The sequence below is a fragment of the Danio aesculapii genome, chromosome 20 (assembly GCF_903798145.1).
Source record: "Danio aesculapii chromosome 20, fDanAes4.1, whole genome shotgun sequence".
Taxonomy (NCBI): domain Eukaryota; kingdom Metazoa; phylum Chordata; class Actinopteri; order Cypriniformes; family Danionidae; genus Danio; species Danio aesculapii.
Genome location: NC_079454.1, coordinates 7,747,745 through 7,770,271, shown reverse-complemented (window position 1 = coordinate 7,770,271; position 22,527 = coordinate 7,747,745). Strand labels below are relative to the sequence as shown.

Below are 22,527 nucleotides of genomic sequence, written 5' to 3'. Positions count from 1 at the left end.
AGCTCAGCATGTCCCTTACAGCGGAAGCTTGAGTTAGTAACCCAAACAGAAACAAAGAAACATTACTGCAACCATTATTAATTTATTCATTCTAAAGAACCATTCCAAGTAAAAACACAGCTTCTAGCAATAAAAAATCCATAAAATGCTAATATATAATAATAGTCCAATGTAATTCCTCTTTAAAGAGACAGTTCACCCAAAATAACATTACTCACCATTTATTCACCCTCAAGAGTGACCCTTTTTCTGTTCACAGGAGGAGATATTTAGAAGAATGTTTGTAATTGATAGTCACTGACATCTATACTGGGATAAAACAATTATTCTATCAAAGTTAATGGCTACTGATTTCCAACATTTCTCTAAATATCTTTTTGTGAGTTCAAAAAAAGAAGAAATAAACAGGTTTGGAACAATTGGAGTGTGAATAAATAGAGTTTTCAGTTTGGGGTGAGCTGTCCCTTTAAATGAAATGCTCCAGTGTACTGTACAAATGTTACAGCAAATAAATAAAAGCAGGAATCTATCTCTTAATATACACAACTAGACAAAATCCTCTTGACTTGATTGACCACAGTGATAATCAGTAGTAAAGAGTCTCTGATGGCTAGCGGATGCCCTGCATTTCTCTGTGTTTTGGCGAGTGGATCTTCTCTTCTCCGAGCGTCTGGATGCGCTTGTTCACCAGCTGGTGTCTCTTCTCAAGGCCGTGCTCCGGAGGTTTCATGATCAGTCTGCCGTTCTCCTTCCCGTCTCCTGCGAAGTGAACCCTCTTCTTCCCCGGGGAGATGTTCTCTTCATTCTCTGTTTAAAGACAAAATAAGATTAACTCATTTTTTAAAAACCACATAGACATTCTTAATCATTTCCCCCTCATTAAAAGATCTGTGGCTCAACCAATGGTGACTTAAGGGGCTACTTCAATTTCAGCCGAGTCATGTTTTCCTGGTTATTGCACACTGCCTTTCCACTGCACACTTCACTCCTCAGCTCCCTTTTTAGCATTTTTTTCATTTTATTAGATGCTCATTTATCAGTGTATATTATTATTGTTCCCTAATAATAATATTAGCAATAGTAGTTATTAAAATCAATGTAGAATGGTCAATTTAATGCACCCTTGAACAACTAAAACAAATGTCAGAAAATAATTTCTTTCTGTTCTTGTTGTTGTTGTTATCTAATCTCTTAAATGAACCTTTGGTGTCCTTAAAAACAACAACAATTCCTGAAGGACCATGTGAGATTAAAGACTGAAGTATTGATGCTGAAAAAACATTTGAATAATAAAATGCCATTAAATATCTCAAATGGAAAACAGCTACTTTAAACTCTTCTATTTCATAATGTTTATTGTATTTTTGTAGCCTTGATAATCATAAACCTATTTGAAATATCTCTATTCCAAACTAACCAGTAGTGTACATAACATTAATATCAGTCAATTATACATGAACAGAAGACAGCGCAGTGAAAGAAACCAGTGTATAGACGCATAAACAACACAAAGGATTGATACCTGTGTCGCTGGCGCTGAGCAGAGACAGCGCCCTCTGCTGACGGATCAGATTAAACGCCTTCAACATGCTCTCGGCTCTGTTGTGCACACACACACATTATAATGACGTTATCAACACAGTGAACACACACGTGTAGTATTCAAGTTTTTTGATGCTCCCTACTAATGTTAACTATTTATATGTATTACACACGTGATCAAATTAGCAAAAGGTAGCTTTATATTATTTACCTGGCCAGCTTTTCATTGGTTTGCTGTTCTCGGACACACAGCTCTTGTTCCCTTTCTGCAAAAAAAAAAAAAAAAAAAAAAAAGGTAAACGATTAGACACCAAAGGCATAAAATGTCTTGTCAATTAAGGGTTATTTAACCAAAAAAAAAAAACCTTTAGACGTTTGTTCTTCTTCAACACAAATGAAGCTATTGTAAGTGAATTTGATGTCCACTCCAACAAAACAAATTAAAATATTTATTTAAACTGAATCGTTAAAGGTCCCGTGAAATGCTTTTTGTATTCTGTTTGATGCAATCTCAACTGAAAAAATAAAGATAGTGGGACATAGACTAGCTCCTCCCCTTTAAAAAAACAAACAAACAAAAAAAAAAACAGCCAATAGCATTTGGTTTATCACAGCACTTCCAACCAGAGTGGATGAGCTCAAGCACATCAGATAAAAAGATAACGAGAAGCATCTTGAAGGGGGCGGGACATGTCAGATACTAGAGAGCATTTGATTGGTCAAGATTAGTGAGAAACTGAAGTACGAGGTGTGTATGAAATAAAAATGTTGATCATTTAGGCAGAAGTGACAAACTGCAAGCTTTGTATTTTTATATCTGTTTTATATATTTCTAAAGGAAAATTGTGTCACTGTTTGAAGCACATTAGCTAATTTATATCCTTTAACATCCAAAAAACTATTTTAATTTCACGGTACCATTAGGCCCAATCCCAATTCTATTTTTGCACCCCTACCCCTTCCCCTTCGCCCTTAAAACCGAGGGTTAAGGGAAAGGGCTTAAAAATGTACCCCTAAGAATTAGGACAGCACTACAGCACGTGCACACATCATCAGATGTCATTGCGATCACTTACTTCATATAAGAGCAGACGATGGCGACTGCTGTAGTTATTCCAGTTGCATTATTATTTGGTATTTATTTTCAAGAAATCACTGAAGGCATATATCATGTTATCATAATGATCTAATGTGGCAGTAAGATCGTAACTGTACTGTGTATTTACAGTGGCCATATTCATCTATGTAAACACACGAAAACAACACTAACATTATAGCAGACACTGTAAAAAGCTCATTCCCAGCCACTAAACATTACTGACAGGGTATTCCAGTGTCTCCAAGTGTCAGAATGTTGTTGAACTGCTATACGGGAGTTATGATTATGGATTATAGGTCGCGAAATTTAGCGGTTTTTATTTTAGCATTTTTTTTTTAAAGCATGACAGTAAAAGACAAACGTGGTTATGAATATATTAAAACATGTTTGTTTGTTGGAAAAATTTGTAATAATGACAAAAAAATTCCTAATTTGTGGATCTCCTAACTTCCGGGTTCAGCCATGCTGCCGTTGTGGCTGGTGCATTCTGGGAAATTTTCTTACCCCTTGGTTTCGAGTGTAGTCCTGAAAAATCTTCGTCCGAAGGGCTATTCACCCCTTCCCCTTAGCCCCACGCCTTCAAGCTAAAGAGAATTGGGACACCCCTACCCCTTGACGTGAACGTGCAAAACGAGGGGTAGGGATAAGGAGAACGGCTAAGGGGTAGAATTGGGATTGGGCCTTAGAGTCTCCTGAAGACACACTTGAACAGATTTAAACATCAATGGATATACTGTAGCACATCAAATAGGGTCAAACTCAAATCTGTTTGCCTGACAGACGACAACAAATTTAGACAAACCTTACAAATGTCTTCAGTTGTGTGAAGAGGATCAAAAATCTTGTAGGTTTGATTAAGGAGTAAAAATTAGGACAATTAGTATTTTTAGAAGTAGTATTTGAAAACAGTAAGTGAATGATAATGATCCTTTTCAAAACGAAAATCTCACGTTTTTCCAAACCCACAAGGCTTTCATTTGTCTTCTGAAAAGAAATGAAGATGTAACTTATGAATTCTGCCAATTTCCATTCCTTCATTGGAAGTCTACTCACCAAAAGCATTCACAAAAAAAGTTTAAAACATAAATGCATAAGAATTAAGCTATGCAATCAAAATTCTCTTAAGCGACATGATCGTTTTCCATGAACTGCTCAATTCACATGGATTCCCTTTTGGGTGTACAGACTTTAAAGGGTCAGCTCATCCAAAAATCTATGTAATCACTCAGGTAGTGCTGAACTTTTAAGTTTCTTTCTTCTGTTGAATACAAAGGCAAGGTATTCTGAAGAATGTTGGGGGAAAACGGAACCATCTACATATGCAGCGGGCAAAAAACACTGGATTTTAATGGCCGTTTATTCCAGCATTCCTCAGTACATCTTCAACAGAGGAAAGAAACTGAAGCAGGATTGGAACATAGTGACAGAAATAAAATGTTGTGAAGTGTCCCTTTCAAGAAGGCCGACAGTGTGCTTACGCTCTAGCCGCTGCTCTCGTTCTTTGAGTGCCTGCTCTCGCTCTCGGAGAATCTGCTCTTTAAGCCGCAGCTCTGCCAGAATCGGTGACTCTGGTTGTTTGGGCTGCTCTGCCTCGTCTGATCTGCGCCGCTGTTTCTCTTGAAGCCTCCTCTGCTTGAGGGCCACATAACCAGAGATCAAACTGTTCTGTAGGATGGACTCCACAGAGGGCCTCAGATAATCCTGACAAAAACACAACCAGTCAGAATGTGCCCAAACACGACTGCAAACAGAACAACTGGCATGTGTGATTTTGTTTTTCTGCCATATACAGTAGTCAACATGTGAAGTGGATCAAAAAGGTTTTTCAAAAATGCCCAAAGACAAGAATGGGTGTTGTTCAATAGATTTAGATTGGTGAACGGTTTTGAACCACTTCAAATGTTGACTACTTTATATTGTGATATGAATACAATGTCACCATGATTAAATAGCTATATTAGGAAAGATTTTTTGTATTTGTATGTTTATTGTAGGTAAAAAGTGTTCAGGTACAGAATGTAAAGGTCCCATGAAGTGCTTTAAATGTGCATTTATCTTTATTTGAAATTTGACAAATCTTAACTGAAACATGGAGGGGGTGGGACAGAGTAGCCCCTCCCCTTTTAAAAAAACAGCCAATAGCGTTATCACAGCTTTGCAATGAGAGTGGTTGAGCTCAGGCATTACGAATGAAAAGTAAATGTCTCGAAGGGGGCGGGGCATGTCAGATACTAGAGAGCATTTGATTGGTCAGAAGATTTGAACGATCAGCAGTTCATTTGATCAAAAAAATTATTGATCCATTTTAGGCAGAAGTGACACTGCAAGTTTTGGATGTTTATATCAGGGCTACTCAATTGGCGGCCCGCGGGCCGAAGTTGGCCCATGAGGCAATTTGTTCCAGATCTACAAATAGTGACCAAGACAAAAAACTGGCCACTATAGTTATGAAGTGACGTGCGTTGAAGGCTGACATCAAGCGAGTGGCGCGAGCAGCTGAAAACATTTGGCTACTTACTCCTAAAAGCTTCTCAACGCCGCGTTTCTGTTGTATGGAACGAAACTGCTGCAACTAAAAGTTATGCCTGTGTGTTAGTTTAAAGGTCCGAGCTTATACACCAAGGCTAATAAGCACGCACACTGGATTAACAATAGCAGCGGGCCGTTTACATATCACGTATTTTCCACTCGCAAGTTCGTTATTTCCAATATTAGAATATATGCCAATATGCGTGCGCAAACGGAGCTATGCGTGCACAAGCGGAGCTATGCGGTCGCGCCTTTTAGACGCACCAAGTAGAAAACATCTCACGCCGTAGCGATGAGAGTTGTGCGTGGCTTTCAGTGCAATGTTAAAAATACAAACAAACAAAAAAAAGATATGTTAGACGAATTATTACAAATTATTACAATAAGTATGTATGAACACAGATGATAACAAACGTTCATTTAAATACTTACCTAATATAAAGCTTAAATTTACATTAGACGTGATAACCGTGAAACCATGATTATTCTTCAGACTATATAATTATCTATAAATGTTGCATCCAAACTTGTTATGCAGTTCAAAACATAACATTTGAATGTGTTTGAATGTAGAAGAAGCCTACTTCAGCAATGCACTGCTTTTGTTGTGCTGTGAAATACAACATTTGAATGTTTGTAAAAAAAAAAAAGCCACATCGTACAATGCAGTGATATTATGTTTGAAAATACAACATAAACATTTCAATGTAGAAAAATACAACGCGGGTGTTTTGAGGAGCAAAAACACAACATACGGGTTCTTACATGCTGTTGTGTCATCACTCATATTGCAAGTCATATCTCTTCGACCCCTCATTTGGGATGCTTTTCATTAACTGGCCCCCATGACAAACTGACTAAATAGCCCTGGTTTATATCTTCTAAATATGAATTTTGTCACCGTTTTGGAACACTAGCTTATAGATATAATTAATAATACTTACTGATACTAACATCTAAATAATGTTTTTTTTATTTCACAAGACTTTAAAATAATAAAATGTAAAAGAACAATTTTGTAAAAACTTATTTGCCCTCAGAGCCTTTAATAAAATACCATAACTTTCTCTCTTGTAGCACAACACCGCGTCACTACGCACAAGGACTTTTATTGAATAAGCTCTCTTGGCTGGGAGCTTCCGGTGATTTTTGGCGCTCGTCTGCTGCTCCTGACGGCGCTTACGTTTCACTTACGTTTTCAACTCGTTTACGCTTAAACAACTAAATAAATGCTCAGGTCTATTGTCTGACTATATTTCAGTTAAAATACATGATCAATGCTGTAAAAAGAACATTATCGGTGGCTGAAAGCACTTCCCTGTATATTGCTTGCGCTGCTAAGTAAGCTGGGCATTGCGGAGAGTGTGCCTCAGATAGCATTTTAAAGACATGGCACAACATTGCACCTAGTCCAGTGCGACAGGCTTTACACTTTACATTGCGCAAATATCAGACGGTTCTCTTTGCAGCATGACAAACAAACATTAAAATTGTAAAGCAAAAAGTGCTGCAATAACAATGAACGGAGCGGTCATCACATCAGCGAGTTCACAGAGTTTGCACTCCTGTTACAATAACGACAGCTGGATGAGCTCTGCAATGGACCTCTTACTACCACTAGTTAATAACTGGATGATTAAAAGATAATAAAAATATATACACCCCGAGTAAAATCACTATAGCCTATGAAATATATAATGTGTCCATTTGTGGTATATTATTGGGCTATTGAATTATTAAATATTAAAATTTAATAGTGCTCTATATTTAATGATGCTCAACATATCTGCCCAAAGTTTAATACTCAGAGTTTTTTTCCAAGATGTTAATCCACTTTTGTCCCACATTTTTAAATGTAACTAATTTAAATGTAAATGTTCAGTATTATTTTTAATAGAACAAGTTGGTAACGAACATTTTAAAGTCAGCCAAACTGCTAAAATTATGCAAAGCATAACTTGTCGCTCTTTGCATTTTAAAGAGCCCATATTATACATGAAATAGGGTCATATTTAGGTTGTAAGGGTCTCCAACAACAGTCTAATATGCATGCAAGGTCAAAAAACACTTTGATGGTCTTATAATCTGCATTTATTTTTACCTAATTATCCCAACGACTCCCATATGAATCGTCCAGCGATTCATTTGTTCCCAACCCCCTCCTCAGCGCGAAGCTAACCTGCGCTGATTGGACCGATGACAGCCTGCTGCGATTGGTCGACACGGACAAGGCTTTAGCGTGAGACAGAGTGAAATGCTCAGCTGCTAATCTACAATATAAAAGTAGTCACAGTGCACACACGCTTCATAGTGGATTTTGGCTGCCAGTGGGTGAATGTAAACACAGACGATGGACTAGAAAATACTGACGACTAACTATTTTATTGAGCAAAAAGTCCAAGAACTGGCGAGGAGATCTCCTAGCCTCCTAGTCACAGTCTTCTTGCTCTTTTCACACACACACACAGGGCCTGCGCGTCCATAGAGAAGCGGCTGAATAGAGAGGGCGCGGCGCTCAGTTATATCCGCGAATACCCGTGCGTTACACACACGAGGAGACACACACACACACACGCACACACACACGCACACACACACGCACACACACACGCACACGCACACACACACACACACACACACACACACACACACACACACACACACACACAGGGCCGGCGCGTCCATAGAGGAGCGGCGCTCAGTTATATCCGCGAATACCCGTGCATTACTCACACGAGGAGACACAGACACACACACACACACACACACAGGGCCGGCGCGTCCATAGAGGAGCGGCGCTCAGTTATATCCGCAAATACCCGTGCGTTACACACACGAGGAGACAATAATATTGAGCTGAAATATTTTGAAACTTGTCCGTTGCATGTGTGTAAACAGCTGACGATCCGTAATCAAAGCGGCACGCGTCGCGTTTTCAACGTGGCTTTACACGCGATATGAGAATATAAAGAGTTAACCTGATACAGCACACGCAGTTACAAGTAACAAAACACAACTAAATACATAATTTGCAAGCTAGAGTAAACGAGGCAACAATTTTAATCGCACTTACTTACACTTGTGAAATGGGGGTAGAAACTGATCCATGATGCACTGATCCATGTTCTGACAGTCTATACTGATCCTTCCTTTAACAAACTGAAGAAGTCTTCTTTGAAAGCATATAGTTTTAGAAACACTCAGAACTGCTCAAGGCTGGGCTATATTGCTGATGTTTCATCTTTGATTAGACTGTCCATAATATCCATCTGCACAGCGTGACTTCATTCCGGTGTCTGTGTGTGTCTCTGTGTGTGTGTGTGTGAGACTTTTTTTTCTGTTAGTGGGCGGGGCCGCAGGTTTAAAATCTCCCGGGTTTGCGCGCCCAACTACTTGTGTTTCGTAGCTGCGTCATCGCGAAACACCTAATGACTCGTTATCAAGACGACTCGTTTGAAGCACTATGAGTCGACTCTTTTATAGATGAATCAATAGTTTTAAACACTGTACACTTACAGATTTAAGCCTTAGCTGGATATTTCACTTCACTTAGAGCTATGTTACACACTACATGGAAGGGCATTTTCAAAAACCCATAATATGGGCTCTTTAAATGGTTTAAATGTGGCCCCCTTTGCCTGTGAACTTGAATACCCCGTTCTAGTATGCATTTAGGAAAAAAAAAAAATATCAGTGTAATTATAAATTATGATGTGAAAAAAAGGAATATAAATAAACAAAACTTCAACACACTGAACCACTACAACCTCCATTGTAGTATTGCTAGTTACAACAATACAGTTCACGGTTAACCGTTAACAGGCTGATGAATGACAAAACTCTTTAAAATTTTAAATCGTTAGATAAATTTAGACTCACTTGTAAACGTTAATAAAGAAGAGCCTAGCATGAAAAAAAAAAAAAAAAAAACAGCGTAAATGTGATAAAGTACACAAAATAGGGCTTGATCCAGTGAGAGCGACCACAGTGAACACTACTCTTGAAGATTTGATCAATTGATTGAAGCACTGAAAGCATGTCAACTCAACTGACATGTCAAAAAAAATTATCCAGAGCGTGAATAGTACAATTTAAAATGTTAGAAGTAAAGTTGTTAATTTGAGTTTTTTTGCGTCTTTTTAATTGTTTTTGGAGGCGGCAAAACGATTTTCTACACAAAGGGGCCCTCGGCTGAAAGTTTGAGAACCACTGCTTTAGGGTGGGGCCAAGTGTGCCTCATGCCTGCTTTTGAGTGATGCTGCTGGCTGTTAGATCACTTAAAGATCACACATTTCACTCTGCATCCATAATGCCTAATGGGCAGTATGCTCAGGCATTCTGTTTCAATAGGGAAACATCAAATTCTCCAAAACTGCTTGCAAGCTTATGATTGAATTTCATATTAGGAATCCTCAATAAAATTAAACAACAACTGTCTCTTCAGTTTAATTTCTAAACGTTGGAATCACAAAATCTACAGAAACTCACATCTGGTCCGAGCCCCTTCCCCAGAGTATTATCAGTCTATATCGATTGATGATTGGCTCCTGTACTAGAAGGCGGGTTTTATTCGCCACATAGCGATCGATGATTGGCTCCTGTACTAGACCATTACACTTTTCCCTATTCAAAAAGATACGAGTAACATGTCTTGTGAATTCTAGCCTTTGCTGCAGTACAAGTCTTAAACCCCGCCTCCATGTTAGCAAATGAGAACTGAGCCCAAATTTTTTTTTTTTTTTTTTTTAATTACACTCGCTATAAAATGTCCCGAAAGATGGTTTTGGTGAATTGAGGCACTGGCTATCAAGCTGATATAGGTGCAGATCTTCATTTTTGTTAACAGTATGTTTTTAGCCAGTAATTTAATGCTATAAAAACGGGGCGTGTCATCGTGATTGACAGTTTCTCCAAGCAGACCGTCTGAGCTTGAAGCTTGAGACCGTCGGAGATTGAAGTACCAATGTTCGTTTTCTGTGTTATTTTACCATGATAAAATGAGTTGTTCAGCAGTAAACAATACTTTCTGACCTACAGGATCTGATGGATCTGTTTATGCGGTAAAGTGATAAACGCCTAGCCATGACGGGGAAAATACAGGTGATCGTTATCTAGCAGTAATTCTCTTTTTGGGTCTGAAATAATCTCCTGTAACACCCAGCAGAGACTGTACTTCCTTCGTCAGCTGAGGAAGTTCAACCTGCCACAGGAGCTGCTCATACAGTTCTACTCAGCTGTCATCCAATCGACCCTCTGCACTTCAATCACTGTCTGGTTCGGCTCAGCTGCCAAAACCGACCTCCGTAGACTACAGCGAATAGTCCGGACTGCTGAACGAATCACTGGCACAACCCTTCCTACACTTCAAGAACTGTACTCTTCCAGAGTGAGTAAAAGGGCTCGCAAAATCACTCTGGACCCCTCACACCCAGCACACTACCTGTTCGAACTGTTACCGTCTGGTCGGCGCTTCAGAGCACCAAGCACAAAAACAGCCAGACACAGGAAAAGTTTCTTTCCTCAGGCTGTCTACCTTATGAAGAGTTAAATATTCCCCTACTGTGCAATAAACATGTGCAATACTTTCTCATACGCACTTGTACACAGCACCTTATATCAATATACAATGCAATACTTTCTACATTCGCACTTGTACACAGCACCTTATAACCTGTATATTTATAACAATCTGTACATACAACTCAACATCCAGGTTTCTTGACTAACCGCATCTGTTTAATGTTATCATTTCTATTTTTTTTTTTTTTTTCATATTTATTTTGTGTTGTCACTTGTGTGTGGGAAGCACACTTGGCAATAAAACGGATTCGGATTCTGATTCGGTTATTTAAACTTGATTTAAAGGACGTCTCTGACATTTTGAGTTTCGGTATGCGATTGAGTTAATCAACTGAATTTGTTGTTATACAACATTAATGTTCTAGAAGCAGAATCTTATATAACAAATAGAGCTGTAAACGTTATATATCATTTATATACACCATTTATCGTTGGCTTTTATTTGAAAACTCCTAATAAACATTAAAATAAGTTAATACCTCTTTGGCAAACACAATTAATAAATCAAATGAAAACAGAGGCAAAGAAAATGATAAACAATATACAAGCGATGTTGCAGCAGCCGATAGACATCAGTTCATGTAATAATACTGCATAATAAATAAGAAGTTTATTATACAAATTGACAAGGATTATTATATATAGTACAGGGATGGGATGTGTAAATATCCTGTTGATGTTTAGAAATCTTGCTGTATTTATCTTTTAAATGCACGATTTTTCTCGCATGTTGAATAGTTATCCATGAAGTGCATATTTTGGGTCCTGAAGATTGCTAATTAAAAATAAAAACCTTTCTAAATAATGTTTGTTGTTTATATGTTTTTTTCTACCCCGATGAAGATAACAAATGCCAACAACCCATAATAAGATATACATCTTTTGTGCTCATAGCTTAGTCTAACTCAGGCCTGAGTGTATGAAAGATTGATTATTTTGTAGTCCAACATGTTTTGTTTTTATTAAATTCATAAAAACCGCTTACACCACACAGTTTTAAATAAATCATTATTAAAGCATCCCGTTTTTAAATGTATGTGCTTATATTTATATTAGCGAGCCTTTGCTGCAGTGCAGATAAAGGTGGTCAAATGAGAAGTTTGGGGGCGTAGTTGATATGATGTACAAGCATTTGGTTGGAAGTAGGGGTGGGCGGTACACCGGTGTCATAGTCATCACCGGTGTGACATTGCGCCACGACATAGATTTTCTAATACCGTAATAAATCAATTATGCACCTTGAACGGCTGCATTTATATCAATAATAGCTCATTCTAAATAATAAGGCATTCAATTTTCTTCAAACGTTCAGTTGTGGTCTGAATACATGTCCTTATACTACAGGGCTCGAAATTGCAACCATTTTGGTCCCATGAGCGCCCGAAATTTAATCTATGCGCCCTCATAATATATTTGGGAGCATTTGTGTGTCTGAATATAATAGTTGTAGTGCAATCTGATTTGATTTTCTTTAAAAACTTGCTGAATCGCTCTACCCTGCTGCTGTATTGGTTCATAGCTGTCAGTCACTCAACGCTTCCCGCTGTCAGATAACAGGGAGCTTTTGTTACTGCAGGAAATGCAAACGGCTGAAGAGTGAAAAGTGCACAGGTTTGCAAACCTCACCTAAAGTTATAATAATAATAATGGCGCAGATGACAGCGATCATGACATGAGGTAAATGTTGATCCGCCAGCTGAGATCAATCGAGTGTTTTCGGAGAAGGTGCCCGAATCTCGATGCGTTGCATTCACTGCGTGTTCAGCGCAAATGTCCGCTAAATATAAAATCTAACACTGTACACATCATCGCCAAAGAAACTCACCTTTACTAAGTTTACTCTGAAACTACGGCTCATAACAAAGAGCGGAATTGCGCTGGTGGTCATCGCGAGAATCCTGCTCTGTCTGCTCATAAATTGGTGCGGCTGACTCGCCTGCTTTATTCCACCAACACAGAGAAATGAAGATCAGCTCATAACGAGACTGAGCATTTACAATGACCCAAACCAAAACTTTTAAAGAGTAATAGAAGTGAGACTTTCTTTTGTCCGTTCTTCCTTGAGATGTATATTATTTTGCTATTGAAAGTAATACCGTGATATTATACCGTCACCGTTCAAAAGATGAAAAATACAGTGATATTAATTTTAGGTCATATCGCCCACCCCTAGTTGGAAGCTTGATTCCGCGGCTCCGCCTCTGGCTCCATTAGGCAGTCCTTCTGCGCATGCCCAAGCTCCGATTTCAGCAGTTTTTTGCGACAGTATGTGCACGTCATGAGGCGTTTTGCATTCAAAGCATTCAATGGGAAAAGGCGCTGTCGCGTCGTCCATATACATCTATATTTTTTATAGTCATTGGGTGGGGCTATCAGCGCAGGTCTCGGTTCATCCATTTGTTACCAATACCCATATTCCAATGATCAAATCAGTCTCCAAAGAACGATATAAAGCACTGCCCTACATTTTTTTCTCATTTCAAGACAGTTTCAATTGAATGCAAGTCAAGATATGGGGAAAAGTACAATCTTAACTATTATTTCATGCCGACTTAAAACACAAAACCATCAAACTTATTATTTATCACCATATGACCTTAACATTTCCATTTTTTAAACCATTTAATATTGAAAACAGAGTGGAACTTTTAGAGCCGTTCAGCTGCTGTCAGTGATAGGGTGTTGAGGAGATAAAGATGTGAACGCTATTTAAAGTAGTTACAGATAAAAACATGAATGACAAAACCATGAATGAACACAAAGTATTTTACTGAATCATCAGTGGAAAGAGGTCAGATCGTAATGTCACTTAATCAGTGTTGGCGAACCATTTGCTAGGCGATTGCTAAGGTGTTGCTAGGGTGTTCTGAGTAGTTGCTAGGCGGTTGCTGGGGTGTTCTGAGTGGTTGCTAGGCAGTTGCTAAGGCGTTGCTAGGTGGTTGCTAAAATGTTGCTAGGGTGATTTAAGTGGTTGCTAGGGTGTTCTGAGTGGTTGCTAGGCAGTTGCTAAGGCATTGCTAGGTGGTTGCTAATGTGTCCTAGGCCATTGCTAAAGTGTTCTAGGTGGTTGCTAAGGCGTTGCTAGTTGGTTGCTAAGGTGTTGCTAGGCAGTTGCTAAGGTGTTCTAAGTAGTTGCTAGGCTGTTGCTAACACAAATTAGCATGGTTCTAGTATGAACTAGCATGTTTCTAGTCAATGGCAGTTTTTTACAATGGAAGTCTATAGGACAGTTGCTACAGTGATGTAAATGGTTGTGGGTGTGGTCATCAGTGATTGGCAGATTAGTCGTCTGAATTAAATGAGCCCAACATTAAGTCTGTATGACAGTCTGGCGCAAAGTTATGAGGTCATCAGTCAACGGGACTTTTCCGAAATTTTTTTCCGGCTCAGTTTTTGGAAAACCGAAAGTCGGATCAGCTGGAAAAGATATAGCAACCCGAGTCAGACCAGTTTGGTGGTTGTAGTACGAACGTTCTAGGACGAGATACATATAGAAATTAGTCTCAGAAGAAGAACATTAAGTTGATGTAGCATAACAGTATTTTAGCTTTCTCAAGCCACCATAATGAATAACATCTTAGGTCTTTTATTTTTTTCTCTATTATTTTAACAGTGTGCCTAACTCATCCATTTTAGGTACAAGCTAATAACACGATGCATCAAAAAAAACTGCAGTAAATAAACAACTTAATTCACTTACGACATGTACTATGCACTTGTTTTTCTGTAATTTTATGTGGAAAACGTTTTTTTTTTATAATCTAAGTTTAGACAGTTTAAATGTTAGAGTAGAATCATAAATATACAGATAAAACAATCAATATGCTTGTGGATGGAGGTGGACATCCCATTTTCTACTGTAAAAAACAGGGTCATGGATATTGTTTTTCCACAAATTCAGCTGTTAAAAACTAAAATCAATTTCACGATGAGGAAAAAAGAGTGGTGTTTTAACTTCCAGACTGTCGCATACATTACCTGCAGCAGAATTTACCTTTAAGTTGAGCATTTTTGAAAGCAGTGTGTTCAGGTCATCCGAGTATCGGTATGGGATTCTTCTAAATCTGCCTTCTCTGATTTTTCGGGCCAGCTCTGTCTGGTTGTATGCTGTAAATGGGGGACTAAAAAAAAAAAAAAAAAAAGACAGACTCAGTTTTGCATAGCATAAAACTAACTAAACTAAAACTTCAAAGTATTTAAAGGCATAGTTCATCCAAAACTAAAAATTTCCTCATTTATTCATACTCATTTGGTTCTAAACTGTATGAATAACATACAGAAGATATGCTGAACAATGTTGGGAAAAAAAGCAACCCTTGACATACTATGGAAGTCAAGGACAACATTCTTCAAAATATCTACTTTTGTGTTCAACACAACAAAACTCAAACAGGTTTGGAACAGGGGAGGATAAGTAAATATTGGTAGAATATTTGTTTTCGGCTTAAATGATCCCTTTAAAGTCCCCAAGAAATCAAAACTAACCATATGATTTTGTTAGCTCACATTGCCAGTTTTGTAGTGAACAATTCATCTGTGCATGTCATTAAGAAAACAAAATAATATTTGTCCTTCTAATCTTTAATTGAAATCTGAAAATGTACTTCCTGTTTGTTCTTTCAGTTATATCAAAGACTATAGAATACACAAGACATGTCACTAGTATAGTTTTGAATGGGGGAAGTGTAAGGGTCAATTGGCGAATAAAGCCCCGTCTTCTAGTCCAGGAGCCAATCATCAATCGATATATTGCAACTAAAGCCCACGCCCAACGTTTAGAAATAAAACCAAAGAGACAGCTGTTGTTTAATTTTAATGATGATTCCTAATATGAAATTCAATTTTAAGCTTAGCAAGCAGTTTTGGAGAATTTGATGTTTCCCCATTTAAACAAAATGCCCGAGCATACTGCCCAAGATGAGTTTCAAAGATGGCCACTGACTAAAATGACTTGTCTTAAAGGGACTTCGGTTATATTGTCAGATGACGTGATTGAGGTAATTGGCATGGCTAACATATTTAACCACGCTGCTCCAAATGTCACTTTTGACAACAAACAGAACTGATGAGCAGGAGATGTCTGTTAGTTTGTAATAACTCTTCTTAAACTCTTTTTGCAATCTTTCTGAACGAAATGCCTACTTTACTACATCAAATCAGCTTGCAGTAGGAAAAAAACAAACTACACCCTCTGTTTGCTCATTTATTATTCCATTTCTCAAGGAACTGCATCACAGCATGAAAAAAAACAATGATCGCAGCTTCCGGTTTACAAGTCCAGTCAATGTAATAATAAAAAAAAAACTATGAGGAGAACAATACATTTATACTTACGATAAAGCACATAGTTCATAGAGTAAACATCCTAAAGACCATATATCCGACTTCTCATTATAGGACATGCGATTCATTTGTTCCTGTGAACATAAGCGAAAATGTATGAATAAATCATGATGGAACTCTTACACAGATATATATACTTATGCATGCCAAGATAGAAGATTTGGCAACAGTTAGTTTTTTCACCCAAAAGTTTTTCAAAATGTTCTAGGTTTATGAGGATGACACTCATTCCAGCCACACAGTATTGTGCTTTAGAGAACTGTCAAGAATTCACTGTATGCCATTAATCTGCATAATATTATCAATCTATAAATACGCACTTATAAAAGGATAGTTCACTCAAAATATGAAAAGTCCTTTATCCTTTAGACCATTTTGAGGGATGTAAACAAAAACAATGGTCCCAACTTATTTCCTGTTTTACATTTTTAATTTTTATAGCTTAAGAGAATCCAAAAAGAGCAACATATTGATAAATAATGTTATGATCGCTGTTTTAACATTAAGTTTTGATTGAATTGCCTTGTTACGTTTATGAAAGTGTGATACAAGCAGGACAAGTTTATGAATCAATAACATGACCACATTGAAATGGTCTTTATTTTACTTTTGCACTATATCCATACAAACCAAAACCATTTAGTAACCAATATTTTTCCAAATATCCTTTATTCATACACAATTATTTGTAAATTTTACAAACAATTAAAAATAACAATGATAATAATAATAAGGTTTGGAATGACGTGAAAACAAAACTAACTATATTGATTTTATTAGCATTCGCCCTGAATTTCTAAATAAAATAAGAAAAATAAATCACATATGATTGCGGGTATACTTGAATGTAAAAAGGAAAACTATATAGAAAACTCTATAGACCGCGACAGAAGAGGATCCGACGAACACACACATGCATACACACACACACACTGAACATAACTGAGGACAATGACAGCAAAGCCACCCGAGTGTCAGTGAACGCTGTTAAAGCTGCAGCGGAGAGCACAGACTTTTACTCTTCCCCGCTGGAGGTCACACCGTGTCCATGTCTGTCTCGTGCGATTTCAGAGTTTTTGATTTTTTTATCAGTATTATTATTTTTTTTATATTTTATTAATTAATTTTATAATAGTGTATGAAGTTTTATTCAGATTTTTTGCCTAATACTTCTGAACTTGCCATGTGTAGTTGCTGGACGATTTGAATCTGGTTTTGTAGTGAACCGAAGATCACACACACACGACACAATAAAAAAAGAAAACTGGGGTAAATTAGTATTATATTGACACATTTGTTTATTTTAACGGTCCCTATGTCGTATACCACACTACTTTGTATATTCAGACTGAAATCGCATTGACGTATGACTTGAAAACAACATTAGGACTATTTAATTGACTGTGAACAATGTTATAGCGTCATAGTCGTTGGCTGCTTATATGATTTCCCCATTGAGAATTTGTAAATAATACTTTTCTGAAATCATATTAAAGAGAAAGTCTGAATGTGTGAATATAAAACCAACTTTACCCAAATAGTGCTTTCCATGAGGTCAATATACAGTATATAAACTATTAATTGATTGACTTCACAGAAAAGGTGCTATGATATTCAGTTGAAGTCAGAATTATTAGCCCCTCTTTAATTTTTTTTCTTCTTTTTAAAATATTTCGCCAATTAAGTTAAGCAGAGCAAGGAAATTTTCACAGTATGTCTGATAATATTTTTTCTTCTGGAGAAAGTCTTATTTGTTTTATTTCGGCTAGAATAAAAGCAGTTTTTAATTTTTTTTAATCCATTTTAAGGTCAAAATTAGTAGCCCCTTTAAGCTATTTTTTTCGATAGTCTACAAAACAAACCATCGTTATACAATATAACTTGCCTAATTACCCTAACCTAATTAACCTAGTTAAGCCTTTAAATGTCACTTTAAGCTGTATAGAAGTGTCTTGAAAAATACCTAGTAAAATATTATTTACTGTCATCATGGCAAAGATAAAATAAATCAGTTATAAGAGATGAGTTTAAACTATCATGTTTAGAAATGTGTTGAAAAAATTCTCTCTATGTTAAACAGAAATTGGGGAAAAAAATAAAACATTCAGCAGTAAAAATTAAACCACACTAAACTGAACCAAAGACTATAGAATACACAAGACATGTCACTATTCTATCTTTTTGAATGGGGGGAAAGTGTAATGGTCAATATGGCGAATGAAGCCCCGCCTTCTAGTCCAGGAGCCAATCATCAATCGATATATTGCAAATAAGGCCCGCCTTCTAATACAGGAGCTAATCATCGATCGCTACAGACTGACGATACTCCGGTGGAGGGGCTCAGACCAGACGTGAGTTTCGGCAGATTTTGTGTGATTTGAACGTTTAGAAATTAAACTAAAGAGACAGTTTAATTATATTGGTGATTTCTAATATGATATTTAATTGTAAGCTTGCCAAGCAGTTTTGGAGAATTTGATGTTTGCCCATTCAAACCGAATACCCGAGCATACTGCCCAAGAGGTGTTTCAAAGATGGCCGCCGAGTGAAATGACTTGCCTTAAAGGGACTTTGACTGAACTAAACTGAACTTTAACTCTTAAAGCTGAACTGACACAGTTTTAGTTTACTAGAACTCCTATGTTAAGCTGCTTTGACACAACCTACATTGTAAAACCGCTATAGAAATAAGGATTATCAGGATACAAGGCTGTCACCTATATCCTGACATCGCCCAACCCTACCATATTTAAATGCCTGTATTAATAAACAACAAAAGATGAACGCCCTAAGATGAAAAACACTTACTGGCGACATGTAATATGGAGTTCCGACAAACGTTTTAGCAAAGCTGGTATCGTGGTTCAGTATCCGAGCTAAACCAAAATCACCGAGCTTTACGTTCTGTTTGACATCCAGGAAAATGTTTGCTGGTTTCAGATCTCGGTGCAGAACTGTACTGCTGCCATTACTCCTACCATGGCATTCTTTTAACGCCAGAGACAGCTGTGCCATCACACGCAGGATGAATTCCTCCTCCAGGTATCGCCTGCACAGAAAGAGAAAAAATAAACCATCAGTAATTCAGGAGAAGAAGCTTGAACGACAAAATAGCAGAGTTTTAAAGGGATCGTTCACACAAAAATGAAAATTCTGTCCTCATTTACTCGTTTCAAATAGGTTTGAGCTTCTTTCTTCTGTTGAACCCAAAGGAAGATATACTGAAGACAAAACTACCAATAAATTTATTCCTACAAAATAGATGTCAGTGGTTTATCTGATATTATTCAGAATATCTTGCTTTGTGTTCAACAGAAGATAGACATTCCTCAAAAGTTACGAACCACTTGAGTGCGAGTAAATGAGGAAATGTTCATTGTTGGGTCAACTTTCACATATATCTTAACGTTACTTGTCTTTGATGCTTCTGTTGATGAGGCTGGCGAGATCTCCACCCTCACAGTACTCCATCACTATATATAACGTCGTGTTTGTTCTGTCGATAATTCGGTCATGGTATCGGACGATATTTGGGTGCTTCAGCTCACGGAGCAAGTTGACTTCTGACACCAGCATCTGCTTCTCTCCCTCGGCCATAGTGCCATAGTCCAGAACTTTCCAGACCAGAATCTAGAGCAGAAAACATAATTCAGATCAACCCGCTAGAAGAAACACTAAAGAATCTGCCACAAACAGCTGTGCAGAATCACTGAGGAAAAGTTGGTTTTATTAGGGCTGGGTGATAAATCGAAAAGTAATCGAAATCGACATTCAGAACCTATAATCAATTTAATTTTTCCAGGTAAATTTTTTCAATTACTTTTCCCTATCATGTGTTGAGTCACGTGACCCCGCTCTGTTAAGGCTGATTTATACTTCGTCATATACCCACACACCTCTGAAAAACTGTAACTACACGTTTTTAAATATTATTTACAGAATAAGAGTTATTTTTTATTTAAGACAGATACTGATTATTTTATACTTCTAATATGAAAAACTTTGATAATAATTTTGCTTCCAAAAGTGCAGGTTATTTATTTTAGAAAAATGTGACTTCGGTTTTGGTAATGTGTGTTTTAATTTCAATTGTTCAGCACTAATGTTCAATAAATACTCATAGATTGTAGATAGTGTTTCCTTCAATTATTTTCAAATCAAGCAATCCATGTTTTTCACTGTACTTTGAATATTCGGTCTGAAATCGCATTTAAGTATGACTTCAAAACAACATTAGCACCAGTTCACTAGTTTGACATTGATAGTCATTGCTTTTTAATATGATTTCCCTTTTCAGAATTAGCAAATAATACTTCTTTGAAATTATGAAAGTAGAAAGTCAGAATGTGCGAGTATAAAACCACCTTAACCTCGATCATCAGCTCTCTTAATTAAAGGTGCATTACTAAATTTTTTCTAAAAAAATGGGACATTCTAAAATGCTTAATGTGGCTAATTGTACCTAAAATCAATCAGAGAAACCCAAATTTCAGTCAAATTGTACTTATAATTAAGCCCAACTACTGTAAAAAGTCCTATATCTATAGATAAAGTGAAAAACATAACGTTAAGCATTTTCTCCCCATTGAAGTCTATAAGGAAAAAGCTTAACGTGGCTTCATGTACCTTAATAACAAGCGGGGAAAATCAAATCTATCAAATTTTACTTGTGATTAAAACTAACTTTGCTTTTATGAACAGCCTTTTTAACATTACGTAAGTTATGTTAAGCCTTTCCTTATTATAGACTTCAAAGGGGAGAAAACATTTAACGTGATATTGTTCTCTTTATTTATAGAATTAGGGCCCGTTCTTTTGACAACAGTTAGTGTTAATCACAAGTTTGACAGAAATTTGGGTTTCCCTGGTCAGTGTTAAGGCAATGTTAAGTTAAGCCACATTAACCTGTTTCCTTAAAAAAAATTCACTTACTAAAATTAGAGCTCATTCTTTTGACATCAGAAAGGTGTTTGTCATGAGTAAAACTTGATATTCCCCGCTAGTTGTTAAGGTACATGAAGCCACCTTGAGCTTTTTCCTTATAATAGACTTCTCTGGGGTTGAAAACGCTTAATGTGCTGTTTCACTTTATCTATATACAATGGAGTAGGAAGAACTGATGAAGGTTTATTGGACTGATGTCGGTTGCATATGCTTTTGATACAGGTATGTTACAAATCCCAATTTAATTTACGTATTGTTTTTATTTTCAACATGGTTATTGTGCCCATGCTTTTACTTTGTGAGATGGCATCCAACAGACAGACAGACATTGCAGTGCTTTTAAGGTTTATTGAACTGATGTCTGTTGCATATGTTTTTGATAGAGTGATACGAGTTTTATATAGTGATACAAGAAATAAATCCCAGTTCAACTACATTACTGTATCGACCCTTTTCTTATTATTACCAACAAACAACACAACGCAGAAGGACATCCGATACATATAGACATGAGGTTCGTTCTTTTTACAGTAGTTTTGGATTAATTACAAGTACAATTTGACAGACATTTGGGTTTCTCTAGTTTATGTTTAGGTACATTAAGCCACGTTGTTGTTGTTTTTTCCACGTTAACTTAAGCGTTTTAGAATGTCCCCAAATACATGATGCTATTCATGCAAAACTCAGTTCCGTCTGTAACGTTGTGTTATTAACCTTTCCATCGGATTTCCTCTTGATTTTCTGGCATTTTCCATAAGATCCACATCCTATAGTGAGCAGCACCTCGTAGTCCTCCGTTTTGGATGGCATCGCGTTCAACAGCAGCCCAGCAGACCCAAACACACTTCACAAATACAGCAGAGCTCAATTATTCATCATTAGCAAACAGTAACGATAACAAAACACAGGATTCACTGAAGCATTACACTTACCGTAACTCACTATCTGTATTTCGTGCTTTAAAGTTACTTTCGCTGTGTTTTTATAATTTTTTTTATCCTTAGTTTAAAACTGAGTTTAAGTTTCTTGCGTGTGTTGAGAAACAAACAGACGCGACAACACAAGCTGATTTTCAAACGTGCGCACAAACGCTGGATTGCGATTGGCTGTGCTCGATGGCTGGCGGTGATCTCATTGGTCCGTACAGACGCACAGCGTGCACGTTGCCAGGCGCTGAAGAACCGCGAAAACGCCCGGGAACAGCGTGCCTTTAAAGGGACAGTTCACCCTAAAACGAACATTTACTGATAATTTCCTCACATTCAAGTGCTTCTATCTAAACCTTTATGAACATCTCTCATCTTTTGAAAACAAAACTAGATATTCTGAAGAATGTCGCAGAGGAGCAGAAATTGACATCCAAAGTAGGAAGAAATCTTAAAGTTTGAATCTTTTATGATCATTATTTGATTAGTGATTTGATTTTAATAAGTAAATTAGCAGGTCTACGGTGCTTTATTAAAAAAATCACTATTTCCAATTTCATTAAC

General features: G+C 37.1%; 1 protein-coding gene across 1 annotated transcript; it reads right to left on the bottom strand.

Moving 5' to 3' along the window:
- Positions 1-62: 62 nt before the first annotated feature.
- Positions 63-22,101, bottom strand: nek2 (NIMA-related kinase 2). Its single transcript, XM_056481449.1, has 10 exons — positions 21,970-22,101; positions 21,752-21,881; positions 19,506-19,723; positions 18,902-19,142; positions 16,085-16,167; positions 14,745-14,871; positions 4,120-4,342; positions 1,754-1,808; positions 1,523-1,599; positions 63-807 (listed from the first exon to the last, which is right to left on the bottom strand). The coding sequence occupies exons 2-10, from the start codon at positions 21,845-21,847 to the stop codon at positions 611-613; spliced, it is 1,317 nt and encodes a 438-aa protein (XP_056337424.1). The 5' UTR covers positions 21,848-21,881; positions 21,970-22,101; the 3' UTR covers positions 63-610.
- Between the last annotated feature and the right edge of the window lie 426 nt (positions 22,102-22,527).